A 25680-nucleotide genomic window follows, 5' to 3' on the forward strand; every position below is an offset into this window, starting at 1 on the left:
AAGATAAATGTATTACACTATAGATTGTTCATAGACTACACCTCTGGTTTTGATTAGCCATCTCAAAACCCCATGCTATAGGTCAAATCGGGTTAAAAAACCTATAAATGGCTTGCCTCAAACCATCACTTTGAAAAGTAACTTAAAACACATGGTTTATCAATGTTCTTAAATTTAGCACCATCTTCTCATAGGAAAGATAGCTTTGTGGTACCAGGATTATTAATGGTCTTTCAGCAACAGAGTAGAATCAAATTGTAAATTAAATAAAGGAAGAAACCAAATTGGAGTTCCACTAAATAGAACCTAAGAATTTGGCTGTTCTTACCATGGCAGACTTCTTTGAAAACTCAGACAAGCTAAATATTAAAATTTTAGTAATAAGAGAGAAAACTTGAGATTATGCTACTGCCATAGATTGAGATTTCAGAAGCCAGGAACCATGTTTATATGCATCTCCAGCAATTAGCCCAGGACTTGACAAAAAATTTTGTTGAGTGACATAACTCAACCTAATATTAAATTAATACCTTAAAAAGACAACATCATAATTCTATAAATTCTGTAATAACACTAGTTTATCACTCAGGGTGTTTAACTCACCCTATGAAGAGATGCTTCCAGAATTGTGTTTCAGTTGTCTTTGTCAGAAGAAAATAAAAAGGATCATTTGAAAGTCACCTGTAAATTATTATTGAAGACATCTACTTTGTAGTTCATCACCCCCAATAGATTCTGCATGGTCTTCCTTTTAGAAGGCAGTATCAGGAGGAAGTTTGATTGTGCTAATGAATTTAAGGCTATTAAAATTTTATAGCCAATTTTTCTTCCCTTTTCCTAGCTTCCCAGGAAGACCTGGAGATAAATTTAATGCCTAATTATATTCACATTATAAGGCGGGGTATTTTGGTAGTTTTCATCTCCTATTTTCATTAAGTTTCCTTTTAAATTTTTGTATCCCAATCCTTTTTATAAGTGTTTGCTATATATTATAAATTAATAAGATCAGTGTTTAATTTGTATTTTCTTTAATTGTTCTGAAACTCTCCTCCTTTCCCTTTCATATTCTTTCAGTCAACAAATATGGATTGAGCACTCACTAGGTACCAGGCACTGCTGCGATTCCCCTCCTAACTCAGTGGTTAGCCTTCCTCATCCCATTCACTCTCTCCGCTCCTGCTCCACAGAAGCATGTGCCCACCACAGTTCTGTCATCGGCTCTATGGCTGTCTCACTCTGTATGCAACTCCTTGATTCAGGAACACAATCCCTTACTTGAAGTTTTGGGGCCAAATGTGCTTCAAAAATCAGAATTTGGGGGTTTTAGAAAAGTCAGGGCAGTATGTAAATCCCTCACTGAAAGAGCTGCAATTCGTGTAATCAAACATATTAATATTTATGCAGTGAAACATGAGTATTTACAGAGATGAATAAAAACTATAAATACCCCTACATAGATTCATATCAGGTTTTGCTGCCAAATAAGTTTTGCCCAAAATTTAGGAAAAGCTTTTGGTTTTCAATCCATTTTAGATTTCAAAATTGTAGATAAGTGATGGTAGACTTCTTAAATTCTACTTTAAATATTTCTTTTAGCAGACTGTCTCTCAAATCTGTTTGGTCCTACATTTCCAAATACCCTTTGGACATCTTCACCAAAGGGCCTATCAACTTCTTACATTTGTGTTGCCTCATAACTATTAACTGACCTCATCCTAGGTTCCTTATTGTTTAGCTCTGAATGAATCTATTAACATTTTCTGAATTCTTTCCCTCCTTATTATGGTTCAGGCCTTCATCACTTCTCCTCCCAGCTTTATAGCTTCTCAAACAAGGCTAGGATGGATTAATTTATTTGTGCACTAAGCTAGACACTGGGACTACAAATAAGACAGGTTTCTTACCTAACAAGGAGCTCAGCTTAATAAAGACTAATTAGAGTATTAATAAAATAAATTAGGGAACATTTGTACAATGGTATATTTGCAATCATTAAAAAGGATGAGCTAGCTCTATCAATTGCCAAGACATGTTAAAGGAGAAATGCGTGTTGCATAACCATATAAGGTCCTATAGCTAGACAAATAATCTATGTAGAGAAAATTGTGGAAAGCCATATACACCAAAACATAGCAGTATCTCTAGGAAGACACTGGGAACTTTCTTTTACAACTTTTGTAGTGTATCAGTAATTGAAGAGAAAACAAAAAGTATGTATTTTTATTCCTTTCCCACCACGAAAGGAAAAAAAAGTTTATTAGCAAGTTAAGTGTGATGAGAGGTATGAGAAAGGAATATGAGAACATAAAATGACAAATTAGTTTGCCTACCTAAGTTAGAGAAAGCTTAGAAAATATTTTCCTTTGGGCACAGAAGTACACATTACACAGCAAGTTCAATGGCAGCCAGTTCTTAAAGGGAATGGCAGGCTGGGTGGCTGGAAGGTAGCTTTAGCGGGAGAGCAGAATTTGAGACTGAGGTGAGAGACTGTCAGACTGTGAAGGTTCTCAAACAGTAGTTAGAAATGTGGACCTGATCTAGGCAGTAGTGAGCCTCTGGAAGTTGTTGATTTCTAAAAAATATTTTTTATTTTGGAGTATTTTAGGTTTAGAGAGTTTTTATACTTCCCTCTCCCAATTGCAATCTCCCTCAAATGTTATAATCTTAAGTTACCTTGGTATATTTGTCAGTTAAGAAATCAACAATGGTACACCACTATTAACTAAACTCCCAACTTTATTCAGATTTTACCAGTTTTTCCCAGAAGCTAATGCAGGATTCCACATTACATTTAGTTTTCCTGTCTCCTCTGTTACGTAAATTTGTTTCTTTTTTCATGTCTTTTTCTTTTGACACAGTTCTGAGGGGGTTACTGATCAGGTAGCTTGTAGATGTCCCTCAATTTGGGTTTTTCTGTTTTTTCACAATTAGACTGGAGTTACAGGTTTTGGAAATAGTTCCAGAGGTGAAGTGCCCTTCTCATCACAACAGGTCAGAGGGCGCGTATCCACATGACATTATGGACGATGTTAACCTTGATCATTTTGCTAAGGCAGTGTTTGCAAATTTCTCCACTGTAAACTTAGGAAGTTTTTCCCTATCCGTACTTCTCAAGTTTTTAAGCTCTATAGCATGATTACAATTGATGTTTAATGAAACTCTATTAGCTGGATGATGGGAAAGGCTATTACAACAGTTTAAATGAGAAATGACAAAGGCCTGAACTTACAGTGGTAATGAGTGAAAAGGACTGGGCAACTGGGTGGATTATGGTAACGGTGGGCAACTGGGTGGATTATGGGTTTCTGGGCAACTAGGTGGATTCTGGATTATGGGTTTCTGGGCAACTAGGCGGATTCTGGATTATGGGTTTCTGGGCAACTGGGTGGATTATGGTAACGGTAAAATAAATGGGGTAAATCAAAACCACAATGACATACCAACTTTATACTCATTAGGATGGCTTTAATCAACAAGTCAAATAATAAGTGTTGGTGAGGATGTGGAGAAATTAGAATCCTTATATACTGTTGGTGGGAACGTAAAATAATGCAACAACTTTGAAAAATAAAATTCTTCAAACAGTTAAACATTGTTACCTTTGGATAATGTCCACACAAAAACTTGTACACAAATATTCATTATAGTATTATTCATAAGTAAAAAGGTGGAAACTACCCAAATAGCTATCCAATGAACTATTATTCAGCCATAAAAAGGAATAAAGTACTGATACATGCTACAGCATGGATGGCTCTTGAAAACTATGCTAAGTAAAAGAAACCAGTCACAAAAGACCTCATATTGTATGATTCCATTTATAGATAATGTCCAGAACAGGCAAATCTATAAAGACATAAAGCAGATTAGTGGTTGCCAGGGTATGGGGGGAGAATGCGGCAATTGGATGGTGATGGATAAATGGTACCGGGTTTCTTTCTGCAGTGATAAAAATGTTCTAAAATTGATTGTGGTGATGGTTGCACAACTCTGAATACAATAAAGCCCATTAAATTATACATTTTAAATAGGTGAATTGTATAATATGGGAATTATATCTCAATAAAGCTGTTACCAAAAAAAGAAACAGGGAACATAGGGCAGGAGAACCAACTACACTCATTCAAATTGAAATACTGGTGGGACATCCAATTGCAGATGTTGAGCTGCTTAGAAGAGAGGTTGGGGGTAGAGACATAGCACCATAAATCATTAGCATAAGAGATTCATTTGAAGTAAGATACCCTATTCATTTAGTCTAATTATGAAACTTGGGTAGCTCAAAGGATAGTTTGAAGGGCATCTTCAACATTTAACAGCACTTAGCTGTCAAGGGTTAACACAGAATTAACGATTGGACCGCCTCTCTGTCACCGAAGACAGCACTGTGTTATGGAGACTGGCTGATGTCCCTCATACACACACACACACACACACACACACACAGACCTCCCATCGTATTTTAAACTATAATCGTCTACACTTCCTATAATAAAATGCTTTACAATAAGTGGCTATGGCAATGCCCCTTAAATAATACGCAGAGTATTTTAGGATAATAAAAGTTGAAATTTAAGATTCTGTTAATTTAAAATAAGTATTGTTTGGTATAATTTACAATCTAAATGGAGTTGGAATTATCTTATTTCCTAACTAAAGAGAATGGATCAAGCCATGAAATCTAATTGGCTACCCAGGTCACCACAGTTCTGCATCTTGCGCGATCCTACACTGAGAAATGTTGCGTTTCTCAGCAACATTACTTGGTGGTAAACAGAATTCCTTAATATACATAATGACAGTTGAAAGAAAGAGAAAAAAATTAAATGATTTCATGTTTTAATGATCATGTATCCTTGTTCGACACTTTGTAAAATCGGTTTTAAAATCCCCCAAAGATATAGGATTCTGTTTGCTCTTTCTAATCAGTCAAAACCACTTTTACATAGACTGTCAAGGAAGTAACAACATTGTACAGCATTGTGAAATAGAGAGAACATCCTTAACAGAGCAGGCCCAGGGTTTCACACTGGTAGGTCTAAGTCCTGACCTTATAGCTTAGAAATTCCAAGTTTGCGCTTGAATACATGACTAAAAGAATAAGAATGAAATAACCAACAGTATATTCTGTTTTAATTTTTATTAATAAAACACAAAACTAAATTCAGACAATTGTTTTGCTCTGGATCTAATCTGTACACTAGAAAAGTGATTCTTTATAAGAGAATGATTACTCCTTAGGTGAGAAATGTCAATATAACAGTTTCACCAAAGACTGGATTGGAGTATCTATGGTTAAGTAAATGGAACTTTAAAAAGAACAAATTAAATATTAGAAATCACAAAGATTTCTCCCTCAAACATCAGAAGCCTCCTTTTAATAGTCTTTAATGTAGATCTTTCACAATCATAAAAAATTCATCAAGGTCAATCATACTGCACAATCCCCAAAGGAAAAAACTGAGGGAACTCATGGGTAATTTTCACAGCTTCATTGTAGAGTCCAAGATCTGAAAGAAACATTTTAGCAAACAGTTTACAGTGGAAGGATGTAATATCAATTATTATTTAAAAGAATTCTGTTTTTCTTTTCTTTCAGCGGTCAATTTATTTTCATCATCCAATCTCTAAAACTGAGATGTGGATTATATTTATTTAACTGTCCCTCCAAAAAAGAAAAAGACATGGGGGACAGGAGACCATTCACTTTGGTATCTGTTACCAAGGCATTGCTCCTGCCCGGTCATGCTTTAGGTATTAGGCACGGTTCAGCCCCTTCAAACCATATATTTAAAAAAAAAAAGAAAAGAAAAAAGAATTACATTATTTTTGTTTTCCATATTCTTTAAATTTCTCTTTCCACAAAATATTAATTAATTTTCACTGAGTTTCCTACATATACAAGCACTACTTAGAAGCAAGCCAAAGTGTCCTTCCATTTTCATCTGGGATAAGAAAACACCATAGAAATTGGAAATGAGGTAAGATTGAAAACAAGACCAAAAAATATCAAGTTAAGAATAAAATCATTTTCCTTCTAATTACATAAAGCCACTAAATACTGGAATACTTTATTTACCAAAAGGATGATTATCTTCTTTAAACTGGATGTAAGATGCACACATGATAGTTGCCTTGTTTGTCACTCTTCCAACTACTTCCACAATTCCAGAGATTTCTTCATCAAGCTAACACAAAGAACAAAATGTTAACTGGGTGTTGTGAAATGTTGCAGTTGGTAATTACCATGGAAAATTGTTCTACAATATCTTTCAATTCACGTAACGAAATGATTTTTAAATTTACCAATGCAAAAACTGAATTAAAACTTGCTCAACAATTTTTATTGAGTACTCACTATTGGGATGTCACGTGTTCTATTACCTTTAAGAGTAGCTTTTAAGTCCAAAAACAGAGTTAACCTTTTAAGTTAAAGACAAAATCACTTAGAGATAAAGAAAAGTGAGAATGGCCAGCCTTTCTACAAGCAGTAATTTGATTAAAACAACTCACTGAGCAGAACCATTCTATTACTGATGATTTTTAGTGCAGTGTTCTGAATATGTTAACCAAAGAGCACATGGATTTGTCTTCTAAAAAGACCAAGACAAAAAAATGTTTTTAAGTATGTTAAACATAAAACGTAAAAACAAATAGGTGACAACTGAAAGCATATGTAAAAATAAATAGAAAATAGACTAAAAAAATGTAAAACTCCAAGGAAGAAAAAAATGAATTAAACTGGAAGATTTTTCTTACGTGGTTTTTTTGATCTCTCATAAGGAATGAAAATTGTTATCTACCATTTAAGGGATAAATTCAACAATCAGAGAGCCCAAAGAACCATTGGATAGAAATTTAAAGGTAAATATAATGTGAGAAGAGTACAAGAATTTTAGAGCCAGGAAGTTTTACAAAATTGTTCTTTATATATCTACCCCAAGAATCAGAAACATCAGCAACAAACCAACCCAAGATGAAGAATTAACTATAATGTACAAAGAGTTAATACTTAAACATACAGGCTCCATCAACTCAACAGTTCCATTTTTCCCTTCTCCATCTGAAAGAATAAACATTTTTCCAGTGGGATGAATCTAAAAAAGAAACACATAATTAAAAAAAAAAAAAAAAAACACATACACACAAAAACAAAACCTCTAAAATCTCATTAAAATAAACAAATGAAAACAATTTGACAAAAGATGAGCAGATTGACCTAAACTTACTAGCTGATTAGTACAAAGCAATTTTTTTTTTTTAATTTTGGCATGTTTTAATTCCTTCAAGTGTTTACAATTATAAAGACTTGGAAAGCATGAACTAAAGATTACTGGCATTTCTTAGAGCTTCAAACATCTAGGAAAGGAAAACTTCAACTTGCTTAAATCTGTAATTAAATGATTTATTAACATATAGGTCAGGACAGAATGAAGAAATTAATGGCCTTTAATAAAATACAGTTTGTCACATCAGGAACCAGGAACTCTAAAAAGTCATATAGTAAGGAAAGACCACTCATGAAAAGAAACATTCCCTTGCCTTATACTTCCCATTATTTATGCCACTCCTAGGAACAAATACTGTTAAAAAATTATATTTCTCATTATGATACTGTTTCCCTAATTCTAAATATGTTTATATAGCTATTTCTTAATTCATTCTTTTGAGATACAAGCTATTAACTTCCAGCTTTACTTAAAAAAAAAAACTTTTATTGTAGTAACACGTATACAACTCAAAATTTCCCATTTTACCCACTTTCGAGTGTACAATTAATACCACAATTCAGTGGAATTAATAACATTCACAATTCATCAACATTCATCACCCAACTTTTTCATCATCTCAAATAGAAACTGCACCCATCAAGCAACAACTACCTCCACCAACCACTCCACCCCAATCTGTAATCTACTATCTGTCTGTATGAAATCTGCTTAGTCTAAGGGCAGATAAGTGAGATCATAGAATATTTGTCTTTTTGTGCCTGGCTTATTTTATTCAACATAATGTCATCTAGGTTCATTTACGCTATAGCACATATCAAAACTTCATTCCTTTTTACACTTGAATATGTTACATTGTATGTACATATCACATTTATATTGTATGTATATGCCACATTTATCTATTCATCTGTGGATGGACACTTGGGTTGCTTCTACCTTTTGGCTACTGTGAACAATGCTGCTACAAACACTGGTGTACAAATATCTGTTCAAGTCCCTGATTTCAATGAAAGCAATTGTTTTCTGAAGTTTATTTCATTTAAATTGTAGTCTTGTGTTACCACATCTGGTCACAGAATGTCCAGCTAAATCTGAATAACAGATAAACAACAAATACTTTCTTAGTATAAGTATGTCCTATGTTTTTGCTGAATCTGGAAACACTATGCTAAGAACAAATTAAAGGGGGTTTATACCATCTGTAAGTTAGATTTGCTGGTGCACATGAATTGGATAGTACATATCCCAAGTGGGGTATGTTTTTAAAAACTAGGGACAGTGAACAGAGAACTGTTGCCAGAAGATCTGGTTTCTATGCCTGGGAGGCAGCTGCCAAGAATGCAGTGAGATCTGGTTTGAATGCCAATTTTGCCAATTTCTGTGGCCATGATCATTTCAGTGAAACAACCACCACTTGTTCTCCCTATCTCCTAACACCTACCTCAGGAAGTTGATGTGTGAATGAAATGAGCTACTAAATAAGTCTTTACATAGTAGTTTTCTTTCCTTCAGCTTTCTGGGTTCACTAATCCTGAGACTTTGGGGTCTGTTTCTGTAAGATGAGGGCGGGGCAGGGGTGGGGGCGGCGGCCGCATCTTCTGGATCCCTTCCAGCCTTTAGGATGTTATGGACTACACGATACCAGGGGGTAAGATAATATGGCTGCTAAGGGATCTGGAAGGGACATTCAAGGAATGTTCTATGGAGAGACGACTTCAACGAGGAAATGAAGTTTAGGAAGAGAAAATTCCAGAAGAGAAGAAAGCAAGCATATTAAACTAGTTGGGATCACGGTCAAATCTGGCTAAAACAAAAAAAAATCAGAATGTAGATTTGGGATTCATGTCTATAGTTTTCTTCAAGTATATACAAACAGCAATGGAGTAGGGGAACTGGACTTTATAACTAAGAGCACTGGAAAACATCTTGTTTCCGCACCATAAGAGACGTCAAAACGAGGTCGCAATGGGTAAAAAGAGGGGGGGGGGAAGCTCCCTCCTACAAAATAAAACAACTGGGAACACGGTGATGCACTGAGACATTCTGTCTTTCCCCTCCGTTAGCCACCTTCAGTTTGCCATCCTGACGATTACAGGGTACCCACCCCCCAACCGGCTACCGACCAGGGAGTGCAGGGGAGCGAGCCCACGCACCTTTTCCAGCCTCCCTACGAAGCATACAGGTCGGTCGATGAACTGAGCTAGCATGCTCGCGTTGACGCGCCGCCTCGGCAACTCCATTATGTCCGCCATGACGGCGGCGCAAGACTTACAGCTGGCGGGAAACTGACACACGCCTGAAACAGAACACCCCGCGGGTGGCTATGGGGCACATTTCCTCTGCACCAATCAGCGAAGACCAGAGCTCCCGCTCCGCCAATCAAAAGCGAGGAGACCTGGCTGCAATTGCGCTATCCCGGAAAGAAGTGGGGAAGGAGAGAGAGATTGAGATATGCGTCCGGAAGTACAGATCCGCTGCTTAGTGACGCGCGGCGTCCCGGAAGTTGGTTCCGTTCTGGGCAAAGAAGGCAGTGGGGGCGGAGCTTGGGTTGGTGGGGGCGGGGTATGAGGCTGCCCTGCCGCGGTCTCGGGCGTCCCCACTGTGATCTGACCCCGGAAGTGGGGTGTCGGGCTCCTGTGTTGGTGCGGCGGGGGACTGCTGCAAGAGCCACAGGTACCTCTTCTCGCGGGAGGTGTTGCCACCTTCTTGCTTCCCATTCTCGCTGGGAGATGCTGAAGAGCGAGGCAGGAGTTTGGCGCCGGCTGCCCCCGCGGCGTTCTCGTACTGTGCACCAGCAGTTCTAATGATTTAGCATCCACTCTTCCCGGTTCCGTGTGGGAGCCGCGGGATTCTTGCTGAATGAAGTTTGGGGATCTCGGGGTTTGTTGACAGTTGCTCTCTTGGAGACAGGAAGCGGGTGTTACCAGCGACCTTCATCAGGCTCGTCCTTCTCAGAGGCAGAGGGTCAATGATTTGACGCCCAAGCTGCGTCACTTTCCAGCCTCAGTTTCCCCACTGAGAAGACGGGGGAGGTTAGCCCGATTACCTCTAAAACCGTTTCAGGTCCTGACAGTATAGCCAGCCTCCGGAGATGTCTGTCCCCCACCCACTTCGTGTTAGTAGCGAAAAGAAGCATTGGGGGCGTGAGAGGAGGCAGGGACCACTAGTCCGAGAGCAGAGACAAGCCTTTATGACTCTGAGCAAGTGCTCTTTTCCCTGAGGCATAATTTTCCCATCCGCAAAAGGAGGCGGATAGACTGAATGATTTGAAAGGTCCCAGCTGACTTTAACCTTTGACCATATGATTAACGAACACTTTTTAACCCCCAGCACCCTTTCCACCAGCTCTCTCCACATCCCGTGACTCTGGAGGGGAAGATAACTTGTTTCAACAAGATTTGAGTGGGAATCTCAGAGCTGTCGCGGGCTAACCCTGTGGCACAAAAACCTATGTCTTTTGATTTTCGGAGCTCTGTATGCTGGGATTAGTACTGCCTTGCCAGGGATATTCCAGAATGAGTGCTTATAAAAATACTTGCAAACGGTGCTGCGGAAATTGGAAAAAAGGTTTTTTTTAATTGGATTTTATTATTTTGTGTGTGAGGAAAGTGAATCTGTGAATTTGCCCAGAGCTACAGGGGTGTCATCGTTCAAATTCTGGAAGCTATCCAGAGTCTCTCGTTCATCCGGCAGTTTTTACTTTAAGCAAAGAAGATCCTCTTTGAGACCTAAGGCCTGCAGTTTAAGATTGAAATCTGATGTACTGTAGTTAAATAATTAACTTCCTTCCAGTGCTTACTTAGTATTAATGTTTGTTTTAAAATTTTGCTGCCACAAAAACAAGTTTAAAGGATTTCATTAAATAGGAGCAAGGTATATAAAAGATGGTAGTTGTGTTGGTGCAAGTTATTGTCTGTTTTACATGTCTGCAGAAAGCTTTAAGGTCTTTTGCACTAATAGCATTACTTTGGAAAACAAGTTGATGTATGTTACATAGGATAGGGTACACATGAATCTCTTTAATGTACTAGCACATTTTAAAAAGAGCAGCCCTTAAAGTTCCAGATAAAAGATCACTTAAAAGCAAAGACATTATTTTTTAGTGGGAAGATGAGCAAGAAGAAATTTTAAAACAGGTTTTTGGATATTTTTGAATCACTGAGAATTTATTATGAACTATTTCTTACAAAGGGAAGAGTATATATAGCTGATATGTATAGTTTAAGGAGAAATTAAATGAACCCATTTGGGCCTCTTATTCAACTTAAAACATGTAACATTGCTAGTTAGTAGTTTGCACTTTTCCAATCAAATCTTTTCCTTCCACCCAGAAGTAACTACTATCTTGAAATTTGTGTTACGCATCCTAAGCTTTTCTTTATAGTTTTATCACATATATAGGCCTTTCTAAATGGAATATTATTTAGTTTTGCCAAATTTTGACCTTTATATAAAGGGACCATACTTTGTATATCTTATGTGACTTGCTTCTTTTAAGATTAATCCATGTTGACACATGTAGGCAGAGTAAATTCTTCTTGTTCTAATTCACTGACATTTTGATTGCAGTTTTTCCTCTTGCATACAGGGTTGCCCAGAGTATTCTTGTACTTATTTCCTGGTGCACTTGTGCAAAGGTATTTCAGTAGAATTGCTGGAGTACAGGATGAACATCTTTAGTTTTATTAGTAAAACCAAGAGGTTTCCCCTGTCAGGGGTATAGAAGAGTTTCAGTTGATCCACATTTTTGACAATGCTTGAAGTTTTTTTTTTCTTCCAATATAGTCTTAACTTGCATTTCCCTGATTACTTCTATCTTTTCAAATATTTATTGACTATTTTAAATAGTTTTCCAATTTTTCTATTGAGTTGTCTTTTTCTTGCTTTTTGAGAGCTCTTCATGTTAGTCTGCATGGCAGTGTTACAAAAGGATTTTCTCAGTTTTCTTTCTGTTTTTTTGTTTGTTTGTTTGTTAGAGAGAGCTCTTAATTTTTAAATATTTTTTCTTTATTTTAATATAGTTGAAAAAGGCCATTTAAATATACCTCCTTTAAGAATCCTTTCCTATACCAACCCCTTAAAGGTATTCTTTTTTCCTAAAATGTTTGTAGTTTTGCCTTTCAGATTTAATAATCTATTATCTGGAATGGATTTTTTTTAAATGTACATTACCAGTTAGGTATCCAATTTGCTTCATTTTCATTTCAGTTGTCCCAGTAGCATTTATTGACTAGATCACCTTTTTTTTTTTTTTTTTTTTTTTTGGCTTAAACAATGGGAATTTAATGGCTCATGGTTCTGAGGCCAGGAAAAAGTCCAAATCAAGGCATCATCAGGGTGATGCTTTCTCCCTGTAGACTTGGTGTTCTGGAGCTGGCTGCAGGCAATCCTTGGTCCTTGGCTCCTCTGTCACATGGCAATGCACATGGTGGCCTCTTCTAGCCTCTCAGTTTTCTTCCAGGTTCTGTTTTGTATTTCAGCTTCTTGCTTCCATGGCTTTCTCTCTCTCTGTCTGAATTACATTCTGCTTGTAAAGGATTCCAGTAGTAGGATGAAGACTCATCCCTACTGAGTTGGGCCACATCTGAACTCAAGTAACCTCATCAAAAGGTCCTATTTACAATGGGTTCACACCCACAGGGATGGATTAAGTCTAAGAACATGTTTTTCTGGGGCACATACAGTTTCAAACCAGTACAATGTGTTATATTTTTGAAGGAATATTCTGAACATAAATTCTAACTATACAGATATGAGATCCTAAGCATCCTGCCGACTTGTAATCCTTCCATAATTAAGCCAAAGGAGAAGGGGCTTAAGAGGGGGACTTGGCATAATGAAATCTAGATTTTTGCTGCTGACTTTTTCTTTAACTCCTTTTTATTTGACATGGCTTCCTTTTAAATAGTAAGTGAGATTCACACCATTTACTTTTTTTTTAAATATTCATCTTCTTGAGATATATTCACGTACCATGCAGTCATACAAAACACTCCCTTTACTTTTTTTTTATCTTCATTTTATTGAGATATATTCACATACCACGCAGTCATACAAAACAAATCGTACTTTCGATTGTTTACAGTACCATTACATAGTTGTACATTCATTACCTAAATCAATCCCTGACATCTTCATTAGCACACACACAAAAATAACAAGAATAATAATTAGAATGAAAAAGAGCAATTGAAGTAAAAAAGAACACTGGGTACCTTTGTCTGTTTGTTTCCTTCCCCTGTTTTTCTACTCATCCATCCATAAACTAGACAAAGTGGAGTGTGGTCCTTATGGCTTTCCCAATCCCATTGTCACCCCTCATAAGCTACATTTTTATACAACTGTCTTCGAGATTCATGGGTTCTGGGTTGTAGTTTGATAGTTTCAGGTATCCACCACTAGCTACCCCAATTCTTTAGAACCTAAAAAGGGTTGTCTAAAGTGTGCGTAAGAGTGCCCACCAGAGTGACCTCTCGGCTCCTTTTGGAATCTCTCTGCCACTGAAGCTTATTTCATTTCCTTTCACATCCCCCTTTTGGTCAAGAAGATGTTCTCCGTCCCACGATGCCAGGTCTACATTCCTCCCCGGGAGTCATATTCCACGTTGCCGGGGAGATTCACTCCCCTGGGTGTCTGATCCCACGTAGGGGGGAGGGCAGTGATTTCACCTTTCCAGTTGGCTTAGCCAGAGAGAGAGGGCCACATCTGAGCAACAAAGAGGCATTCGGGAGGAGGCTCTTAGGCACAACCATAGGGAGGCCTAGCCTCTCCTTTGCAGCAACCGTCTTCCCAAGGGTAAAACCTATGGTAGAGGGCTCAACCCATCAAACCACCAGTCCCCTATGTCTCTGGTCATGTTAGCAACCATCGAGGTGGGGTAGGCGAATACCCCTGCATTCTCCACAGGCTCCTCAAGGGGGCACTACATCTTTTTTTTTCCTTGTTTTCTTTTTTTTTTTTAACTTTCCCTTCTTTTTTAAATCAACTGTATGAAAAAAAAGTTAAAAAGAAAACAAACATACAATAAAAGAACATTTTAAAGAGACCATAACAAGGGAGTAAGAAAAAGACAACTAACCTAAGATAACTGCTTAACTTCCAACATGTTCCTACTTTACCCCAAGAAAGTTACCTAATATAGCAACATTTCTGTGAACTTGTTCCTACTATATCCATCAGAAATTAACAGACCATAGTCATTCCTGGGCATCCCCAGAACGTTAAATAGCTTATCCATTCTTCTTGGATTATTGTTCCCCCTTCCTTAATTGCTCTCTATTGCTAGTTCCCCTACATTCTACATTATAAACCATTTGTTTTACATTTTTCAAAGTTCACATTAGTGGTAGCATATAATATTTCTCTTTTTGTGCCTGGCTTATTTCGCTCAGCATTATGTCTTCAAGGTTCATCCATGTTGTCATATGTTTCACGAGATCGTTCCTTCTTACTGCCGCGTAGTATTCCATCGTGTGTATAGACCACATTTTATTTATCCACTCATCATTGAAGGACATTTGGGTTGTTTCCATCTCTTGGCAATTGTGAATAATGCTGCTATGAACATTGGCATGCAGATATCTGTTCGTGTCACTGCTTTCCGACCTTCCGGGTATATACCGAGAAGTGCAATCGCTGGATCGAATGGTAACTCTATATCTAGTTTTCTAAGGAACTGCCAGACTGACTTCCAGAGTGGCTGAACCATTATACAGTCCCACCAACAATGAATAAGAGTTCCAATTTCTCCACATCCCCTCCAGCATTTGTAGTTCCCTGTTTGTTTAATGGCAGCCATTCTAACCGGTGTTAGATGGTATCTGATTGTGGTCTTAATTTGCATCTCTCTAATAGCTAGTGAAGCTGAACATTTTTTCATGTATTTCTTGGCCATTTGTATTTCCTCTTCAGAGAACTGTCTTTTCATATCTTTTGCCCATTTTATAATTGGGCCGACTGTACTATTGTCATTGAGTTGTAGGATTTCTTTATATATGCAAGATATCAGTCTTTTGTCACATACATGGTTTCCAAAAATTTTTTCCCATTGAGTTGGCTGCCTCTTTACCTTTTTGAGAAATTCCTTTGAGGTGCAGAAACTTCTAAGCTTGAGGAGTTCCCATTTATCTATTTTCTCTTTTGTTGCTTGTGCTTTGGGTGTAAAGTCTAGGAAGTGGCCACCTAATACAAGGTCTTGAAGATGTTTTCCTACATTATCTTCTAGGAGTTTTATGGTACTTTCTTTTTTATTGAGATCTTTGGTCCATTTTGAGTTAATTTTTGTGTAGGGGGTGAGGTAGGGGTCCTCTTTCATTCTTTTGGATATGGATATCCAACTCTCCCAGCCCCATTTGTTGAAAAGACCATTGTGACTCAGTTCAGTGACTTTGGGGGCCTTATCAAAGATCAGTCGGCCATAGATCTGAGGGTCTATCTCTGAATTCTCAATTCGATTCCATTGATCTATATGTCTATCTTTGTGCCAGTACCATGCTGTTTTCACAACTGTGGCTTTATAATAAGCTTCAAAGTCAGGGAGTGTAAGTCCTCCCACTTGGTTTTTCTTTTTTAGAGTGTCTTTAGCAATTTGAGGCATCTTCCCTTTCCAAATAAATTTGATAACTAGCTTTTCCAAGTCTGCAAAGTAGGTTGTTGGAATTTTGATTGGGATTGCATTGAATCTGTAGATGAGTTTGGGTAGAATTGACATCTTAATGACATTTAGTCTTCCTAGCCATGAACATGGAATATTTTTCCATCTTTTAAGGTCCCCTTCTATTTCTTTTAGTAGAGTTATGTAGTTTTCTTTGTATAGGTCTTTTACATCTTTGGTTAAGTTTATTCCTAGGTACTTGATTTTTTTAGTTGCTATTGAAAATGGTATCTTTTTCTTGAGTGTCTCTTCAGTTTTTTCATTTCTAGCATATAGAAACATTACTGACTTATGTGCATTAATCTTGTATCCCGCTACTTTGCTAAATTTGTTTATTAGCTCTAGTAGCTGTATTGTCGATTTCTCAGGGTTTTCTAGATATAAGATCATATCATCTGCAAACAATGACAGTTTTACTTCTTCTTTTCCAATTTGGATGGCTTTTATTTCTTTGTCTTGCTGGATTGCCCTGGCTAGCCCTTCCAGCACAATGCTGAATACCAGTGGTGACAGCGGGCATCCTTGTCTTGTTCCTGATCTTAGAGGGAAGGCTTTCAGTCTCTCACCATTGAGTACTATGCTGGCTGTGGGTTTTTCATATATTCTCTTTATCATGTTGAGGAAGTTTCCTTCAATTCCTACCTTTTGAAGTGTTTTTATCAAAAAGGGATGTTGGATTTTGTCAAATGCTTTTTCAGCATCTATTGAGATGATCAATTGATTTTTCCCTTTTGACTTGTTAATGTGTTGTAATACATTGATTGATTTTCTTATATTGAACCATCCTTGCATGCCTGGAATGAACCCCACTTGGTCACGGTGTATGATTTTTTTAATGTGTCTTTAGATTCGATTTGCAAGTATTTTGTTGAGGATTTTTGCATCTATATTCATTAGGGAGATTGGCCAGTAGTTTTCCTTTTTTGTAGCATCTTTGCCTGGTTTTGGTATTAGATTGATGTTAGCTTCATAAAATGAGTTAGGTAGTGTTCCATTTTCTTCAATGTTTTGAAAGAGTTTGAGTAAGATTGGTGTCAGTTCTTTCTGGAAAGTTTGGTAGAATTCCCCTGGGAAGCCATCTGGCCCTGGGCATTTATTTGTGGGAAGATTTTTGATGACTGATTGGATCTCTTTGCTTGTGATGGGTTGGTTGAGGTCTTCTATTTCTTCTCTGATCAGTCTAGGTTGTTCATATGTTTCCAGGAAATTGTCCATTTCCTCTACATTATCCAGTTTGTTGCCATACAGTTGTTCATAGTATCCTCTTATAATTTTTTTAATTTCTTCAGGATCTGTAGTTATGTCACCTTTTGCATTCATTATTTTGTTTATATGGGTCTTCTCTCTTTTTGATTTTGTCAGTCTAGCTAGGGGCTTGTCAATCTTGTTGATCTTCTCAAAGAACCAACTTTTGGTGATCTTTATCCTCTCTATTGTTTTTTTGTTCTCTATGTCATTTATTTCTGCTTTAATCCTTGTTATTTCTTTTCTTGTACTTGGTTTAGGATTGGTTTGCTGTTCATTTTCTAGCTTCTTCAGTTGATCCATTAGTTCTTTGATTTTGGCTCTTTCTTCCTTTTTAATATATGCGTTTAGTGCTATAAATTTCCCCCTTAGCACTGCTTTTGCTGCATCCCATAGGTTTTGGTATGTTGTGTTCTCATTTTCATTCGTCTCTATATATTTAGCAATTTCTCTTGCTATTTCTTCTTTAACCCACTGATTGTTTAGGAGTGTGTTGTTTAACCTCCAGGTATTTGTGAATTTTCTAAGTCTCTGATGGTTATTGACTTCTAATTGTATTCCATTGTGGTCAGAGAATGTGCTTTGAATAATTTCAATCTTTTTAAATTTATTGAGGCTTGTTTTATGTCCCAGCATATGATCTATTCTGGAGAAAGTTCCATGAGCACTAGAAAAGTATGTGTATCCTGGTGATTTGGGATGTAATGTCCTGTATATGTCTGTTAAATCTAATTCATTTATCAGATTGTTTAGGTTTTCAATTTCCTTATTTGTCTTCTGTCTGGCTGATCTATCTATAGGAGAGGGTGATGTGTTGAAGTCTCCCACAATTATTGTGGAAACATCCATTGCCTCCTTTAGTTTTGCCAGTGTTTCTCTCATGTATTTTGTGGCACCTTGATTGGGTGCATAGACATTTACGATTGTTATTTCTTCTTGCTGAATTGCCCCTTTTATTAGTATGTAGTGGCCTTCTTTGTCTCTCAAAACATCTCTGCATTTGAAGTCTATTTTATCTGAGATTAATATTGCTACACCTGCTTTCTTTTGGCTGTGGCTTGCATGAAATATTTTTTTCCATCCTTTCACTTTCAGTTTCTTTGTGTCCCTGTGTCTAAGATGAGTCTCTTGTATGCAACATATTGATGGTTCATTTTTTTTGATCCATTCTGCAAATCTATATCTTTTAATTGGGGAGTTTAATCCATTTACATTCAACGTTATAACCATGAAGGCATTTCTTGAGTCAGCCATCTTATCCTTTGGTTTATGTTTGTCATATTTTTCCCCTCTGTCTATTAATATCCTTTATTGTACCCATATCGAATCTCTTTAGTACTGAACCTTTCTCCAAGTCTCTCTGTCCTTTCTTGTTTCTCTGTCTGTAGGGCTCCGTTTAGTATGTCCAGTAGGGCAGGTCTCTTGTTAGCAAATTCTCTCAGCATTTGTTTGTCTGTGAAAAATTTAAGCTTTCCCTCAAATTTGAAGGAGAGCTTTGCTGGATAAAGTATTCTTGGTTGGAAATTTTTCTCACTCAGAATTTTAAATATATCGTGCCACTGCCTTCTTGCCTCCATGGTGGCTGCTGAGTAGTCACTACTTAGTCTTATGCTGTTTCCTTTGTATGTGGTGAATTGCTTTTCTCTTGCTGCTTTCAGAACTTGCTCCTTCTCTTCTGTGTTTGACAGTGTGATCAGTATATGTCTTGGAGTGGGTTTATTTGGATTTATTCTATTTGGAGTTTGCTGAGCATTTATGATTTGTGTATTTATGTTGTTTAGAAGATTTGGGAAGTTTTCCCCAACAATTTCTTTGAATACTCTTCCTAGACCTTTACCCTTTTTTTCCCCTTCTGGGACACCAATGACTCTTATATTCGGACATTTCATATCATCTATCATATCCCTGAGGTCCATTTCGATTTTTTCAATTTTTTTCCCCATTTTTTCTTTTATGCTTTCATTTTCCATTCTGTCATCTTCCAGGTCACTGATTCGTTGTTCAACTTCCTCTAGTCTTGTACTATGAGTGTCCAGAATGTTTTTAATTTGGTCAGCAGTTTCTTTAATTTCCATAAGATCATCCATTTTTTTATTTAGTCTTTCAATGTCTTCTTTATGCTATTCTAGGGTCTTCTTGATTTCCTTTGTATCCCGTACTATGGTCTCATTGTTCATCTTTAGTTCTTTGAGTAGCTGCTCTAGGTGCTGTGTCTCCTCTGGTCTTTTGATTTGGGTGCTTGGGCTTGGGCTATCCATATCGTCTGGTTTTTTCATATGCTTTATAATTTTCTGTTGTTTTTGGCCTCTTGGCATTTGCTGAACTTGATAGGGTTCTTTTAGGATGTGTAGACCAATTGAAGTCCTTATCTCTAATTTATCAGATCTACAGCTTCGTGGAGTACACTTTCTCTGACTAACCAGCAGGTGGCGTCCACGAGCCACCTGTTCTCCACAAGCCAGTTCTCCCCTGCTTAGCCTTTTTGGTGAATGGGGGAGTGAGTCTTGTGGGGTCCAATTGATGTACCAAGCTTGCGTGTGTAGTTGGTGTTGCCTGCCCTGTATATGGGGCGTGTTTCTGGGCAGTCAGGGAGGGGGGGTGGCCCTAACAATCAGATCTCCCTGGTGATCCTAGAGTTTTAAAGCTGCTGCAATAGTCTAATCCTTCAGTTCAGTCCTGCCACAGTTTGTCTCTGCCACTGACCCACAAGTCCTTGGTATTGGCATATGGCTCCTGAGACTTGCAAGTGGGCCTCTCTTCCAGGCTGTGCACCCCGGGTCCTCTGTTGAGGGATGACTGTGCTATGTCACAGGTGAGTGCCGTCCCCCCAGGGCAGTTCTGGGCTGCTGGGCTGTGTAGGGAGGCTCCCAGTCTGCTGAAATGATGGCTGAATGGGGCTTTGTTAATTCACACTGCTCCACCTTCCCAACTCTGGGACAATCAGCTGAGGTTGCAGGGAAGGCTAATGTCCACGCCCAGTTTTGTGGAGTGTGCCTGTTATTTGAAGCACTTCCGTCACACTGGGTTGTCTGGGGCAGCTCTGGGCTATGGGGCTGGCGATGGGCAGGAGTGTTTCCTGTCCACCAGGATGATGGCTGTGAGCGGACACCCCCCTTTTTTGGGAAGTTGTGGTGTTTAGTGAATTTTCTCAGCCACTGGATTATTGCCTTTTGTTTCAGAGCTCTCTTAGTTCTGCTCTTGACTTGACCTGCCCAAATTGCAAGTCTTTGAAGCTTTCTGTATTGGGCTTCTTAGAGTAATTGTTTTAGAAAAAGAAAAAAGGATTAAAAAAAAAAAAAAAAAGGGCCCTCCTCAGAGATCTAATGGGTTATTGAAATGCTAAGAGAGAAAGCAACCAGGGCCATTAAGGAAAGGTCCACAGGGCAGAGAGATCAGCTTTTCTTCGGGATTTGCATATGCGCCTCAGGGCCTGAGCTCTGCCCTTCCCCTTTCTGTGTTCACCAGAAGTCCAAAAGTCCTCCGCTTTTATTTTGGAGTTTTTCGTGTTGTTTCTTTGCTATGCCTGTCTCCTCTCTGCTGGGCTGGCTGCTCTCAGATTCTCTGGTGTCTGGTCTCAGTCTATCTATGGTTGGAGTTTGGATCAGTAGAATGAGTTTCCGATAAGGGCTGCCACTGCAGTTCTCCCTTCTCCTTCCCGGAGCTGACAGCCCCTCCTCCCACGGGACTGAGCCTGGCAGGGAGGGGCGCGGGTCCCCTGGCTCCAAAAACTTACAGATTTCGCTGATCTCAGCAGTTCCACGTTTTCGTGAGTGTTGTATGAAGTATGCCCAAAGTCAGATTGCTCTGTGTTGTCCAGTCCATGCAGTTCCTGGCTTTCTACCTACTTTCCTGGAGGAGTAACTAAAACATACAGCTCACCAGTCCGCCATCTTGCCCTGCCTCCTTCTAGATCACCTTTTTTTGGCCACAGGTTAGCAGTGTCAGCTTAAAGTTTAGGTATATGCATGGGCCTGTTTCTGGTCTGTCAGTTCTGTCCCATTGGTCTATACCCAACACCCAGTACATATGCTGTGTGGAGGGGGGTAGGGGTGGATTGCAGGGCAAATCCTTATACCTTGCTGTGTTCTTCTGTAGTATCTTGATTATTGATTATTCTTTCCTATTTGCTGTTCCTTATTGAAGTTCTGTGAAAAATTGCATTGGGATTTTGATTATCTTTGCATTGTATCCTTGTATTTATTTGGGGAGAGGTAACATCTTAATGACAGCAGCTCTTAATGTCCTTAAGCTATTTTCATCCTCTTGAAGTCTTACCCCAAAATTTCATAATTTTCTGCAGAAAAGTTTGACTTCGTGAGATTTGTTCCAGGGTACCTTGTTTTTGTTACAATTGTAAATGGTATATTTTTAAACTTAAAAGTTTTGGCTGATTGTTGCTGGTATTTAGAAATGCACTTGACGTTTTCCTGGTCATCTTGCTAAACTCTTCATTTCTAAAAATTTTCTAAAAGATTCTTTGAGTTTCCTATTCATATGTGAATAATTACAGTTTTGTCGCTTTCTTAAATCCTCACATATTTTATTTATTTGTCTTGTCTTTCTGCACAGGTTGGAACCTCCAGTACCATTTTGCATGTAAATGGTGTTTGAGTTAAGTTGGGGTTTGACTGCATAAAACTGAATATCCAAAGTAAAAGTATCTTAAAATATACAAAGGCTTATTCTTACATGTCAAAGAAGTCCACAAGCATGCAATTCAGGATTTGCATGATATGATCTAGGTTCCTTCTGTCTTTCTGCTCCTCTATGCTCAGCATGTAGTTTATCCTCAAGGTCACCTCATAGACCTGTATAAGTGCTGGACCTTCAACCATGAAGTTCCCATTTTAGGCAGCAGAGAATAGGTGGACAAAAGGGTGTACCTCCGTTGGTGTCAGCTCCCTTTGAGGAGACTTCCTGGAAGGCTCACAATTTGAAGCTCTGCTTATTAGGTTAAGGAATTTCTCTTTTATTCCTAGTTTGATAAGAGTTTTCACTGAATGATTATTAAGCTTTATCAAATACCTTCCTCCCCCCTTTATTGAGATGATAGAGATGCATATATTTTCCAATTTGAACCAAGCTCATATTTTCTGGAAGAAACCCAGCTTGGTTATGTATATTATCTTTTTTATACATTCCTGGATTTGATTTGCTATTGGTTCATTAAGAAACATTTTTATATCCATGTCTGTGAGTGAGATTGGCCTATAATTTTCCTTTTATGTATATTCCTTGTCAGATTCTGATATCAGGGTTATACTAGTTTCATGGGATGAGGTAGGGAATGTTCTTTCTTTTTGATTCTCTGTGATTCTTAATAAAATTGAGATTATCTGTTCATTGACTGTTTGGTAGAATTCACTTGTAAAATCTTCTGGATCTGGTAGAGTTACCTGTCACTACTCCCATAAATTTTTTAAGTAACTGTCTATTATCATTAAGTTCTAAATATTTTCTAGTTTCCAATATATTTCTTCTTTGATCCATGGGTTGTTTTTGTTTCCAAATGTATAGATTTTATTAAAATTACTTAATTTTGTTAATAATTTCTACTGTAATTGCCTTACGGTCAGAGGGTATTGTGTATCTGAACTAATTCTTTGAAAGTATATGGCACTTGCTTTAAGGCATATCAAGTATGTGGACAATTATAGTAATTGTTTCATGTTTGCTTGAAAAAAATGTATTTTCCAGTTGTTGGATCAAGCAGTGTTGAAATATTTCTATTTTCTTGCCTTTACCTGTTTAATATCTCAATTATTGAAATAATCACATTAACATACCCTATAGATGGTAACATTGGCAGTTTCTCCTTGAGAGTCTGTTGACTTTTGCTATGTATTTTTAAAACTTCGTTATTTGATATGTACAAGGTAAGGATAGTGAAATAAAATGGTGGAATGAGGTAACGACCATTTCAAACAATGCTCTTTGCCTTAGAATCCATTTTGTCTGTTGTCACTGCAGATACACCAGCTTTCTTTTGGTTAGAATTTGCTGCTTGTATCTTTTTCCATCCTGCATTTCACCTAGGGGAGGCAAGACCATGACCCTGGAGGCTAGTTTCCTCTTTGGTTTGGTAGTTTATCAAAGGTAGCTTGACAGGTCTCAGCTGAAGGGAAGAACAGGCTAACACCTGCCAGTGGCTCCTTCTTAACAAAGCCACTTCCTTAACCAGCAGGGTTCTATTATGCCATAATTGCCTAGGTGTATGAGGACCTGCATCCCTCCCTATGGAAACACTAGTGCTTAGTAGTTTTCATAGAAACTACTCTAAGTTTTCTCCAGTAAACCTTACTTGATATTTATACTGTGTGGCCCTTGTGGAATTTGTGTCTGTGTTGGCCTGACAACTTTCAACTGAGTCCTTAGGTTTTAGGTGTGTCTCTTGTAAATAATGTGTATAGCTCTAGGCTTGGTTTTTCTGAGTAACTTTTGTCTTTTATTGGAAAGGTTTAGTCTGTTTACATTGATTATGATTATCGATGTTTTCGGATCCATTTCTAATTATCTTGTGCTTCCTGTATATTCTTTTTTGTTGTTTAATTTTTCCTCCCTCTTGACTTCTTTTGAATGGACTTTTTGTTACTTTTTTTTCTCCCTTCATTCCAGTTTATCCTCTTCTGTTAGTTTGAATGTTATATATTCTATTTCCAGATTTTGTGGTTACCCTACAAATTTTAACATTTATGTTAAATCTAAAGCCTAAAGTTACTTTACTTAGGTTAAGAGAAGGACCTGAAACTCCATTCCTTTTTCCTCTTTGTATGCTGTTGTCCAGAATTTTAGTTCTATCTTGATTTCTTGCAACCTCACAAATTACATTATTATTGTTTTAGGCAATTTATATTTGCTTAGAATTAACCATATATTTATCATTTTTTTGCTTACTGTTTATTTTTACATCTCAACCTTTATTCTGGAATTATTTTTCTTCTTTTGAGGTGCCTTCTTTAGAAGTTCCTTCAGGGAAACTCTTTGGTTGGAAATTGTCTTTCATTGTAAAGTTTGTGTTTTTCTGAATATGTTTATTTCATCCTATTCTCAAAAGATAGTTTCACTATCTTAATATGGCATATCATTCTAAATGGACGGTTAATTTTGCTCAAAATTACTTCGATATTATTCTGCTTTTGAGATATCTGCTTTCTTTTAAATTGTGATTCTACTGTAAGCTTTTGTGTCTCTTTGTCAGCTTGATCCTCAGTTTGTCTTTGGTGTTCTGTAGTTTTACTATAAAATGTGTCCTGGTGTGGATTTCTTTTATTTACCTTCTTGTGAATATGTTGTGCTTTGCAAATCTGATAATTTTTGTCTGTAGAGACTACATTTTTAAAAGAATTGTTCTTTGTCTGATCAGATTGACACAGTCATCAGCCACAGTGATGCCACATGGGGCTGAAATATCCCTTCCAATATTGCATTTCCCATTCTCTCTAACTTCTTCTGGAACCCCAATAAGAAGTAAGACGGTCCTTCTTACTTGCTCTTCACCTCTGTTTTACAATTCCAATTGATTTTTTTGTGCTGAGTTCTGGATAATTTCTCCTTAGCTTTCAGTTTACTAATTCTTCATGCAGTTGTAACTCCTTTGCTGTTTCTAATTTTATTTTATTTTTTGTTTGTTTCTAGAAGTTCTGCTTGGTTCTTTTTTTCTTTTTCCTTTCAAATTTTATTATTTTTTATAGGTGGTCTCCCATTTTTTTGGTCATGTTTTCAGCCGTCTCTTTTATTTCTTCATATATTAAAGAAAATAAAGTAAGTCATTTTATAGTTTTAATACCCAGAGTCTTTATGGGTCTGATTCTGTAATTTTTAGTTTCTGAAAACTTTTCCTCACTGTGGCTTGTTTCTTCACATGTATAGTAATTTCTGATTATGAAATCATTTTTTTTTTTTTTTGGAAATCTTTTTTGGTTGCTTTTTTTTAAGGTTGGTTTAAGGGTATGTTTCTTCAGAGGGGATTTCTGTTTCCTTCTTCCCAAGATGTTTGGGCCCTCAGCTTTGTCCCTTTTTCCTGTGGGACATGGATCATTAAAACTCAGGCTTTTATCATTAGAAATCAGCAAATGGCCCCAGGAAAAATGTTAGTGTGTGTCTTAGTTTGCTAATGCTGCAGAATGCAAAACACCAGAGATGGATAGGCTTTTATAAAACGGGGGGTTTATTTCACTACACAGTTACAGTCTTAAGGCCACAAAGCATCCAAGCAATCAGGTACCTTCACCGGAGGATGGCCAGTGGCGTCCGGAAAACTTCTACTAGCTAGGAAGGCAGCTGATGTCTGCTCCAAAGCTCCTGCCTCAAAACAGCTTTCTCCCAGGACATTCCTCTCTAGCAAGCTTGCTCCTCTTCAAAACATCACTCCCAGCTGCACTCCATTAGTTTTCTCTCTCTGAGTCAGCTCATTTATATAGCTCCACTGATCAAGGCCCACCCTGAATGGGCGGGGCCACGCCTCCATGGGAACATCTCATCAAAAATCATCACCCACAGCTGGGTGGGGCACACTCCAAGCAAATCTAACCAGCACCAAAACATCTGTCC

The 25680-nt window shown here is 37.7% G+C and overlaps 2 protein-coding genes across 3 annotated transcripts in view; one reads left to right on the top strand and one right to left on the bottom strand.

Annotated features, from left to right (window-relative positions):
• Positions 1–3444: 3444 nt before the first annotated feature.
• Positions 3445–9639, bottom strand: RPA3 (replication protein A3). The gene is made up of 4 exons (XM_037836774.1): positions 9386–9639; positions 7023–7097; positions 6080–6188; positions 3445–5510 (listed from the first exon to the last, which is right to left on the bottom strand). Exons 1-4 carry the CDS (start codon positions 9482–9484, stop codon positions 5428–5430), a joined length of 366 nt encoding a protein of 121 aa, XP_037692702.1. The 5' UTR covers positions 9485–9639; the 3' UTR covers positions 3445–5427.
• A 128-nt stretch (positions 9640–9767) lies between these two features.
• UMAD1 (UBAP1-MVB12-associated (UMA) domain containing 1) overlaps positions 9768–25680 on the top strand; it is a 273824-nt gene continuing 257911 nt past the window's right edge. The window contains exon 1 of one of the 2 annotated variants that reach the window (XM_037836773.1): positions 9768–9905. The gene's annotated coding sequence lies outside the window, so the exon portion shown is untranslated. The remainder of the gene's footprint in view (positions 9906–25680) is intronic. The other variant, XM_037836772.1, reaches the window with a different exon arrangement.

The sequence above is a fragment of the Choloepus didactylus genome, chromosome 5 (genome assembly GCF_015220235.1).
Source record: "Choloepus didactylus isolate mChoDid1 chromosome 5, mChoDid1.pri, whole genome shotgun sequence".
NCBI lineage: Eukaryota > Metazoa > Chordata > Mammalia > Pilosa > Megalonychidae > Choloepus > Choloepus didactylus.